General features: G+C 37.3%; 1 protein-coding gene across 1 annotated transcript; it reads right to left on the bottom strand.

Moving 5' to 3' along the window:
• Positions 1 to 4,540: 4,540 nt before the first annotated feature.
• Positions 4,541 to 4,888, bottom strand: LOC134282705 (aspartate and glycine-rich protein-like). Its single transcript, XM_062765112.1, has one exon. The coding sequence runs from the start codon at positions 4,886 to 4,888 to the stop codon at positions 4,541 to 4,543; it is 348 nt and encodes a 115-aa protein (XP_062621096.1).
• Between the last annotated feature and the right edge of the window lie 6,165 nt (positions 4,889 to 11,053).

Consider the following 11,053-nt stretch of genomic DNA (forward strand, 5'->3'; position numbering starts at 1 on the left):
GTTAGGGTTAGGGGTTAGGGTTAGGGTTAGGGTTAGGGTTAGGGTTAGGGTTAGGGTTAGGGTTAGGGTTAGGGTTAGGGTTAGGGATGGGCTAAAAGCGAAGATGCCGGAATTAGGTCATGCCGGAATTAGGTCAAATAAAATGAAAGTGGAAAGTGAAAGTAAGGATACATGCAAAAGTAAATGAAAAGCTGGATTTTTCCGAAGCTCATTTCTTTGTTATTTATTATCGGATGGAGATGAGTTTGGTGTCGTTGGAAAGCTAAGAAAACGAGGAACACGAATAAGTGATACTCATTAAACCTAGGTGTAAGGAAAATGGAGAAAAGTTGGTTTTTCTTTGCACTGCAGATTGTGCTTAATAATGGACAAAATAGAATTTTTTACCATTTTGAACCTCCAAGATCTCAAGAATGGATTGCAATTGACACATCCCACTTAAGTCAGTGAGACACCACAAAAGGGCTCTTGGTAGCTGCAAATTGTTGGCAAAACTGCCTTCTCCTTCTTAAGATATAAATGACTTAACATTAAGAAAATGTACCGAAATCTGAAATAACAGTCGGAAATCAGACCTTAATTTTGATGTTTATAAGTAATGGACATGAGATATTGTGACAGATTTCAAATAAGGAATTATTTAAATGGAAAGGGATAAGATGACGTCAGATTAATTTTGTTGAAAGAGTTAATAATGAAATATCTGGCGATTATAATTAAAAACAAAGCATATAAAGTAATACTTTCTTCACCAAATATCATCTTTAACATTGTTATATAATGTTTTTGAAATGACAGACTATTTGCAACCTAAGATAAAGAATATGTGCAGAAGAAACACAAAATAATATGTTTGTAACTGTACTTACAAAAATCATCTTGTTTTAAATTGTTTGCAACACTTTGTTTATCAAATGATCAAGCTGCAACAGAAAATGAATGTTTTTAGAGTTATGGATTTCTCGCGACTACTCGTTTACCCTCTTTTTATATGGATGACGCATTAAAGAAAATAATTTTGCTTTACAGTAAAACACGGTTATAGCGAAGCCCAGGGGACATGTTAATTTAATTCGCTATATCCGTAATTCGTTATATCCGTATAACAAATTCCTATAACCATATATAGCGAATTCGCAAGATGCATGTTTTCCTTCAAGTATTACTATCAAATATGTTAGGGAAGCAAATATTAGTGTGGTTAACTTAGACGAAGAAATAACAACCCTTTATTTGTTACTTTAATCCCCGGTATTTGTACGAAATACAAGGAAAATGTAAATTCGTCACCAAGTCTGCAGAAAGTGTGAAATATAACTTAACATTTTGTGAACGTTATGTACTGTTACATTTGTAACATTGTGTTACATGAGTAGAATAAAGAGAATATAACAAGTCAATAATTGTTCAGTCAAAGGTCAGGGTTATTTAAGGAAGAAGCATACATGAGCAATTTTCATACTTTCCCGATTACCTTGACCTTTGACCTTCACCTAATATTTAAGTTCCAAGGTCAGGAGATCTCTGGCATTGTCTCCATGTCTTTACGACTTGTCGCAATATGCATGTTTTCCTTCAAGTATTACTATCAAATATGTTAGGGAAGCAAATATTAGTGTGGTAAACTTAGACGAAGAAATAACAACCCTTTATTATGTTACTTTAATCCCCGGTATTTGTACGAAATACAAGGAAAATGTAAATTCGTCACCAAGTCTGCAGAAAGTGTGAAATATAACTTAACATTTTGTGAACGTTATGTAGTGTTACATTTGTAACATTGTGTTACATGAGTAGAATAAAGAGAATATAACAATTCAATATTTGTTCAGTCAAAGGTCAGGGTTATTTAAGGAAGAAGCATACATAAGCAATTTTCATACTTTCCCGATTACCTTGACCTTTGACCTTCACCTAATATTTAAGTTCCAAGGTCAGGAGATCTCAGGCATTGTCTCCATGTCTTTACGACTTGTCGGGAAGAAGTTTTTAGTTCTTTGTAAACATCATAAATTCTCAGGGGCAATAACTACTTAAAATAGTTTACGAATTATTTCACACTAATAGAATGAGAATTGTAGAAAATGAGTTGCAGACGTTTTTGAAGTTTTTGTATCAGGTTTATATCGGTTTATGGTTTTGGAGGAGTAGCGATAACAAGGGTTTACGCTGAAAGGGGCACTAAGTTTGAAATGGTACAATCTTAGGGGACAAACATGGAATCTCTGAAATGTTATTAAGAGCAGCCACGTAGAATCGATATTGAAAGTGGATGGGGGGCACCCAGAGAAATTTTTTTTCCCCCCTTACCTGAACAAGTTGACAAGCAAAAAAAAAAAAATACTAATCCAAAGATAAAAATCCTATTTCTGGGGGGTGGGTTAGTTGTAAGGCCCAATTTGTTTTTCAATGATACCTTTTTTCATTACCAATTTTGTAGACTACATTTTCCCTGTACAACAAAAAGTGTGTGTGTTGGGTGGGGGGGGGGGGGCAACCATCCTTACAATTAACGTCAGGGTTAGGGTTAGGGTTAGGGTTAGGGTTAGGGGTTTAGGGTTAGGGTTAGGGTTAGGGTTAGGGCTAAAAACGAAGATGCCGGGTTATAGGTCATGCCGGGTCATGTGAGGTCAAACAAAATGAAAGTGGAAAGTGAAAGTTGTAGAGGGTTAGTTATTTAGAGGATATAATGGAATTTTCTTTAGCCCATAACTTTTTTATTTGTCGTTTGATTTAGACAAGTTTGGTGTCATTTTAAAGCTAAGAATACAGAGAACAAGATTATGTCAAGAATGTTTAACCATTCAGCTTCAATGATGGTGAAATACAAGCCGGAAATCATAAGATTGTTTTTGTGTTTAATAATTTAGGAAATGAGATATTGTGATAGTTTTCAAATCAAAATTAATAGAAATGGATAGCGAAAAAATCACACCGGATTTATGTAGTTTATAGAGTTTGAAATGATATAGATTTCCATTATAATTAGAAATTAAAGCATATAAATTAAAACTTTGTTCAAATTATCCCCTATGTTATATTGTTATATAATGTATATAAAATGAAAGACTTTCTGAAACCTAAAATAAGGGTAGCAAAATAAGTTTAATCTTTGGGTGTAATAACATGCAGAGGATGTAATAATAAATTACATCCTCGCTAAAAACGTCTACTTGTACGGTATCAAGAAAACTATTGCCTTATATACAAATAGTTGCTCCTTTGCTTAAAGTCTTCCACCTTTATCAAATTAGAGCTAAAAAAAATCTAAGCTAACTATGAAGTACTCTGCCTACCTTTTCCACGTCTTCTCTCTCCGATGACCTTCTGTGAATGTCCAAGTCTGCACGCGCTCAGTGTTGAGACGGCATTTCAAAAACCGGTTTTTGATGGCATCCAATACACAAAGCTAGCGATCGCTCTTTGATGTAACTGAGACTGTGAACGCTGTACGTGATGAGTTAATTAGAGGACGGGACTAGTTTTAAACCTGTCCTGTTGTTATGATTTCTCTTTTACAAAGATTAAACTTATTTTGCTACCTTGTATTTGCTCTTTCCCTTGTATTGATCAAATTTAAGTTATTTAAAAACCTAACAATTATTTAAGGTTGAAGTTAGGGTTAGGGTTAGGAATAGGGCTAAAAACGAAGATGAACTATCTAGGTCATGAACTATTTAGGTCAAATGAAATGAAAGTGGAAAGTGAAAGTCACGGATACATGCAAAAGTAAAGGAAGAATTGGAATTTTCCGAAGCTCATAACTTTCTCATTGATTATCGGATGGAGACGAGTTTGGTGTCGTTGGAAAGGTAAGAAAACCAGGCACAGGGTCATTCAAGGTGTCCAGTTTGTCTCTTATAGGGTCAGAAATTCCCAGGAGAAGGGAGAAAGTTTGTCTCTTATTTACAGCAAAGATTGTGTTTAGAAATTGACAAATTGGGAGTTTTTGACCATTTTCAACCTCCCAGATCTCGAGAATGGTATGCAACAGACACTTCCCACTTATGTCAGTGAGAGACCCTAAAATGGACTCTTGGTATCTGCAAAGAGTTGGCCAATCTGCGTTCTCCTTCTAAAGACATGAAGGACTAAACATGCGGAAAATGTACAAAAGTCTTATTCCCAAAACTTTGAGACAGGGATTTGGACAAGTTAAAGTGGTCAGATTCGACAACCTGCACGTTGCTGAGGTTCCTTAGTAAGAGCAAGTGCTTAGTGCTTTAGGGTTTGGTTAGGGTTCCATTCACCATTCCCATTCCCATTCCCCATTTATAATTCCCAGGATTTACCAAATTTCGCATCCAAGGGCCCATAGGTAGGGTTAGGGTTAGGGTTAGGAAAAAACTCCATGCCCTAATAGGTCATGCCGGGTTGTGAAGTTGCCAAGGAATGAAAGTGGAAAGTGAGATCTCCATTCTAGGTCCCATTCCCAGTTACATAGGTGACAAAATTAATTCCCATTCCTACTTCATAAACGGGTGTGAAAAGTGCTCCATTCCCTCCATTAAAATTTCCAGGGAGTCCCACTTCTCAGTTTTCAGTCAATTTCCATTCCATTTGGTCCATCATTGGCAAGGTCCCATTCCAAGTTCTCCCATTCCCATTCCCATTCCCATTCCCATTCCCATTCTGTGAGAGTTCCATTCCATTCCCATTCTTCCATTCCATCCATCCATCCCCATTTAGTTTGCTCCATCCATCCCAAATTCCATTCCATCCCCATTCCCATTCCCATTCCCATTCCCATCATCCATTCCCATTCCCATTCCCATTCCCATCCGTCATTCCATCCCCATTCCATTCCATTCCCATTCCCATTGCCAGCCATTTTTCCCATTCCCATCCCATTCCCATTCCCATTCCCATTCCATTCCTTTCCATTCATCCATTCCATTCCCATTCCCATTCCATTCCCATTCCCATTCCCATTCCCATTCCATCCATTCCCATTCCCATTCCATTCCCATTCCATTCCATCCATTCCATTCCCATTCCATCCATTCCCATTCCCATTCCCATTCCCATTCCATTCCCATTCCCATTTCCATTCCCATTCCCATTCCCATCCCATTCCCATTCCATTCCCATCCCCATTCCATTCCATTCCATTCCATCCCCATTCCATTCCATCCATCCATCCATTCCCATTCCCATTCCCATTCCATTAGTGGGGGTTCCATTCCATTCCCATTCCCATTCCCATTCCATTCCCATTCCCATTCCCATTCCCATTCCCATTCCATTCCCATTCCCATTCCATCCATTCCCATTCCCATTCCCATTCCCATTCCATTCCCATTCCCATTCCCATTCCCATTCCCATTCCCATTCCCATTCCATTCCCATTCCCATTCCCATTCCCATTCCCATTTTCCATCCATTCCATTTCCCCATTCCCATCCCATTCCCATTCCCATTCCATTCCCATTCCCATTCCCATTCCCATTCCCATCCATCCCCATTCCCATTCCATTCCATCCATTCCATTCCATTCCCATTCCCATTCCCATCCATTCCCATCCCATCCCCATTCCCATTCCCATTCCCATTCCATTCCCATTCCCATTCCATTCCCATTCCCATTCCCATTCCCATTCCCATTCCCATTCCCATCCCATTCCCATTCCCATTCCCATTCCCATTCCCATTCCCATTCCATCCATTCCCATTTCCATTCCATTCCCATCCATCCCATCCATCCCCATTCCATTCCCATTCCCATTCCCATTCCCATTCCATTCCCATTCCCATTCCCATTCCCATTCCCATTCCCATTCCCATTCCCATTCCCATTCCCATTCCCATCCATCCCCATTCCATCCATCCCATTCCCATTCCATTCCCATCCCATCCATTCATTCCATCCATCCCATTCCATTCCCATTCCCATCCCATTCCCATTCCCATTCCCATTCCATCCATTCCCATTCCCATTCCCATCCCATTCCCATTCCCCATTCCCATTCCCATTCCCATTCCCATTCCCATTCCCATTCCCATTCCCATTCCCCATTCCCATTCCCATTCCCATTCCCATTCCCATTCCCATTCCCATTCCCATTCCCATTCCCATTCCCATTCCATTCCCATTCCCATTCCATTCCATTCCATTCCCATTCCATTCCCATTCCCATTCCCATTCCCATTCCATCCCCATTCCCATTCCATTCCCATTCCCATTCCCATTCCCATCCCCATTCCCATTCCCATTCCCATCCCCATTCCATTCCCATTCCCATTCCCATTCCCCATCCATCCATCCATCCCATTCCATTCCCATTCCATTCCCATCCAGTTCCATTCCATTCCCATTCCCATCCATCCATTCCCATTCCCATTCCATTCCCATTCCCATTCCCATTCCCATTCCCATTCCATCCATTAACCATTCCCATTCCCATTCCCTTCCATCATAAACCATTCCCTGGTATCCCAACCATAACCTGGTAAATTAAACCTAACCATTCCATTCCCATTAAACCTAACCTTCCCCATTAAACCTAACCATGGTCCCATTCCCATTCCTTCCCATTAAACCTAACCATTCCCATTAAACCTCCCTGGTATCATTAAACCTAACCTGGTAAATTAAACCTAACCTGGTCCCATTAAACCTAACCTGGTATCTTAAACCTAACCTGGTATCTTAAACCTAACCTTAATCTTAAACTTAATCTTAAACCTAACCTTAAACTTAAACCTAACCCTTAAACCTAACCTGGTATCTTAAACCTAACCTGGTAAATTAAACCTAACCTGGTATCTTAAACCTAACCTGGTATCTTAAACTAACCTGGTATCTTAAAACTTACCTTAATCTTAAACCTAACTTGGTATCTTAAACCTAACCTCGTACCTTAAACTGTACCTGGTATCAGGGTTAGCATTCCCATTCCATTCCATTCCCAGGGTTCCCATTCCCATTCCCATTCCCATTCCCATTCCCATTCCCATTCCATCCATCCATCCATCCATTCCCATTCCCATCCATCCATCCATCCCATTCCCATTCCCATTCCCATTCCATCCCATTCCCATTCCATTCCATCCATCCATTCCATCCATCCATCCCCATTCGTTAGGGGTTAGGGTTAGGGTTATGGTTAGGGTTAGGGTTAGGGTTAGGGTTAGGGTTAGGGTTAGGGTTAGGGTTAAAAGCGAAAATGATCATGGATTTAAGTGATCAGGTCAACTGAGATTAAAGGATTAGTGAAAATGAAAGTGGAAAGTGAAAGTCACGGATAGAAGATAGTAAAGAAAAATTGTAGAATTTTCCGAAGCCATACTAATTTGAAATTGATCATCGGATTAGGACGAGTTTGGTGTCGTTGGAATGCAGATTGTGCTTAATAATGGACAAAATGAGAATTTTTTACCATTTTGAACCTCCAAGATCTCAAGAATGGATTGCAATTGACACATCCCACTTAAGTCAGTGAGACACCACAAAAGGGCTCTTGGTAGCTGCAAATTGTTGGCAAAACCGCCTTCTCCTTCTTAAAGATACAAATGACTTAACATTAAGAAAATGAGACAGCCAAATTGAACAACAGTCGGAAATCAGACCTTAATTTTGATGTTTATAAGTAATGGACATGAGATATTGTGACAGATTTCAAATAAGGAATTATTTAAATGGAAAGGGATAAGATGACGTCAGATTAATTTTGTTGAAAGAGTTAATAATGAAATATCTGGCGATTATAATTAAAAAAAAAGCATATAAAAATACTTTCTTCACCAAATATCATCTTTAACATTGTTATATAATGTTTTTGAAATGACAGACTATTTGCAACCTAAGATAAAGAATATGTGCAGAAGAAACACAAAATAATATGTTTGTAACTGTACTTACAAAAATCATCTTGTTTTTAAAATTTTTTGCAACACTTTGTTTATCAAATGATCAAGCTGCAACAGAAAATGAATGTTTTTAGAGTTATGGATTTCTCGGACTACTCGTTTACCCTCTTTTTTTATGGATACGATTAAAGAAAATAATTTTGCTTTACAGTAAAACACGGTTATAGCGAAGCCCAGGGGACATGTTAATTTAATTCGCTATATCCCTAATTGTTTATCCGTATAACAAATTCCTATAACCATATATAGCGAATTCGCTAAATGCATGTTTTCCTTCAAGTATTCTATCAAAAATGTTGGGAACAAATATTAGTGTGGTTAACTTAGACGAAGAAATAACAACCCTTTATTTGTTACTTTAATCCCCGGTATTTTAGAAAAACAAGGAAAATGTAAATTGCAAAGTCTGCAGAAAGTGTGAAATATAACTTAACATTTTGTGAACGTTATGTACTGTTACATTTGTAACATTGTGTTACATGAGTAGAAAAAAGAAATATAACAAGCAATAATTGTTAGTCAAAGGTCAGGGTTATTTAAGGAAAAAATAAAGAGCAATTTTAATTTCCCATTACCTTGACCTTTGACCTTCACCTAATATTTAAGTTCCAATAGGAATTCTGGGATTGTCTCCAGTCTTTTACTTTTCGCAATATGATGTTTTTCCCTTTAAGTATTACTATAAATATGTTAGGGAAGCAAATATTAGTGTGGTAAACTTAGACGAAGAAATAACAACCCTTTATTATGTTACTTTAAAGGATTTTTTTAAAAAACAAGGAAAATGTAAATTGTCACCAAGTCTGCAGAAAGTGTGAAAATAATTAACATTTTGTGAACGTTATGTAGTGTTACATTTGTAACATTGTGTTACATGAGTAGAATAAAGAGAATAAACAATTCAATATTTGTTCAGTAAAAGGGCAGGGTTTTTGGAAGAAGCATACATAAGCAATTTTCATACTTTCCCGATTACCTTGACCTTTGACCTTCACCTAATATTTAAATTCCAAGGTCAGGAAAATTCCCCGGGATTTCTCCCTGTCTTTACACTTGTCGGGAAGAAGTTTTTAGTTCTTTGTAAACATCATAAATTCTCAGGGGCAATAACTACTTAAAATAGTTTACGAAATTTTTCCACTAATAGAATGAGAATTGTAGAAAATGAGTTGCAGACGTTTTTGAAGTTTTTGTATCAGGTTTATATCGGTTTAGGTTTTTGGGGGATAGCGATAACAAGGGTTTCGCTGAAAAGGGGGACTAAGTTTGAAATGGTACAATCTTAGGGACAAAAATGGAATTTTGAAATGTTATTAAGAGCAGCCACGTAGAATCGATATTTAAAGTGGATGGGGGGGACCCAGAGAAAATTTTTTTTCCCCCCCTTTCCTGAACAAGTTGACAAGCAAAAAAAAAAAAAAAACTAATCCAAAAATAAAAAACCTATTTCTGGGGGGGGGTTAGTTGTAAGGCCCAATTTTTTTTAATATACCTTTTTTCATTACCAATTTTGTAGACTACATTTTCCCTGTACAACAAAAAGTGTGTGTGTTGGGTGGGGGGGGGGGGGGGGAAAACCACCTTAAATTAACGTCAGGGTTAGGGTTAGGGTTAGGGTTAGGGTTAGGGGTTTGGGTTAGGGTTAGGGTTAGGGTTAGGGTTAAAAAAAAATGCCGGGTTATAGGATGCCGGGGATTGAGGGCAAACAAAATGGAAGTGGAAAGTGAAATTGAGAGGGTTAGTTATTTAGAGGATATAATGGAATTTTTTTACCATAACTTTTTTATTTGTGTTTGATTTAGACAAATTTGGGGTCATTTTAAAGCTAAGAAACAAAAAAAGATTATGTCAAGAATGTTTAACCATTCAGCCTCAATGATGGTGAAATACAAGCCGGAAATCATAAATTGTTTTTGTGTTTTAAAACTTAGGAAATGAATATTGTGATAGTTTTCAAATCAAAATTAATAGAAATGGAAGCGAAAAAATCACACCGGATTTATGTAGTTTATGAGTTTGAAATAATAATTTATTTTAATTAGAAATTAAAGCATATAAATTAAAACTTTTTAAAATAATCCCCTATGTTATATTGTTATATAATGTATTTAAAATGAAAGACTTTCTGAAAACCCAAAATAAGGGTAGCAAAATAAGTTTAATCTTTGGGTGTAATAAAATGCAAGGATGTAATAATAAATTACATTCCTAAAAACCTACTTTTCGGTTTAAGAAAACTATTGCCTTATATACAAATAGTTGCTCCTTTTTAAAGTCTTCCACCTTTACCAAATTAGAGCTAAAAGAAATCTAAGCTAACTTGAAATATTTCTGCCTACCTTTTCCACGTTCTCTCCTATGACCTTCTGATGTCAAGTCTGCACCATGCTTAGTGTCTAGACGGCCTTTCAAAAACCGGTTTTTGACTACATCCAATACACAAAGCTAGCGATCGCTCTTTGATGTAACTGAGACTGTGAACGCTGTACGTGATGAGTTAATTAGGACGGGGATGGTTCAAACCTGTCCTGTTGTTATGATTTCTCTATTACACAGATTAAACTTATATTGCTACCTTGAATTTCTTTTCTTTGCCTTGTATTGATCAAATTTAAGTTATTTTAAACCTAACAATTATTTCAGCTTGTTAGTTAGGGTTAGGCAGTGGAATGTAGGATAGGGCTAACAAAAGGTTAGGGTTAGGGTTAGGGTTAGGGTTAGGGGTTAGGGTTAGGGTTAGGGTTAGGGTTAGGGGTTAGGGTTAGGGTTAGGGTTAGGGTTAGGGTTAGGGTTAGGGTTAGGGTTAGGGTTAGGGTTAGGGTTAGGGTTTGGGTTAGGGGTTTGGGTTAGGGTTAGGGTTAGGGTTAGGGTATGGGGGTTTTTAAAATGCTCCAGCTCTCTCAATGTCAAATTTTTGTCACGTGATTTCAGTAGGCGTGGTTATTGTTTTTTTACTTAATACTTTGTGTAGCGAAAGTATCAAAGTTTATTTTGTTATTTCCATCATACACTTTGGTCATAGGGGGGCATTTAGATTTTGGGGTGCCAGTTATTCCCCTGGGAAAAGTTCATTTTATATCTTTTTTTTTTTTAAAGTTGAAAGTCATAATTAATTACTGATCTATTCAGTCAAATATTATTACATATTAGGTTTTATACCCTTTTGTCCAAATCTTGCTTCGAA

Source organism: Saccostrea cucullata, unplaced genomic scaffold (genome assembly GCF_032062105.1).
Source record: "Saccostrea cucullata isolate Sc308-1 unplaced genomic scaffold, CSIRO_AGI_Scuc_v1 ctg16742, whole genome shotgun sequence".
Lineage (NCBI taxonomy): Eukaryota > Metazoa > Mollusca > Bivalvia > Ostreida > Ostreidae > Saccostrea > Saccostrea cuccullata.

What these genes read in the sequence shown, in the direction of transcription:
- LOC134282705 (XM_062765112.1), bottom strand. Translation starts at nt 4,888, where the DNA reads ATGAATGGAAAGGAATGGAATGGGAATGGGAATGGGAATGGGATGGGA.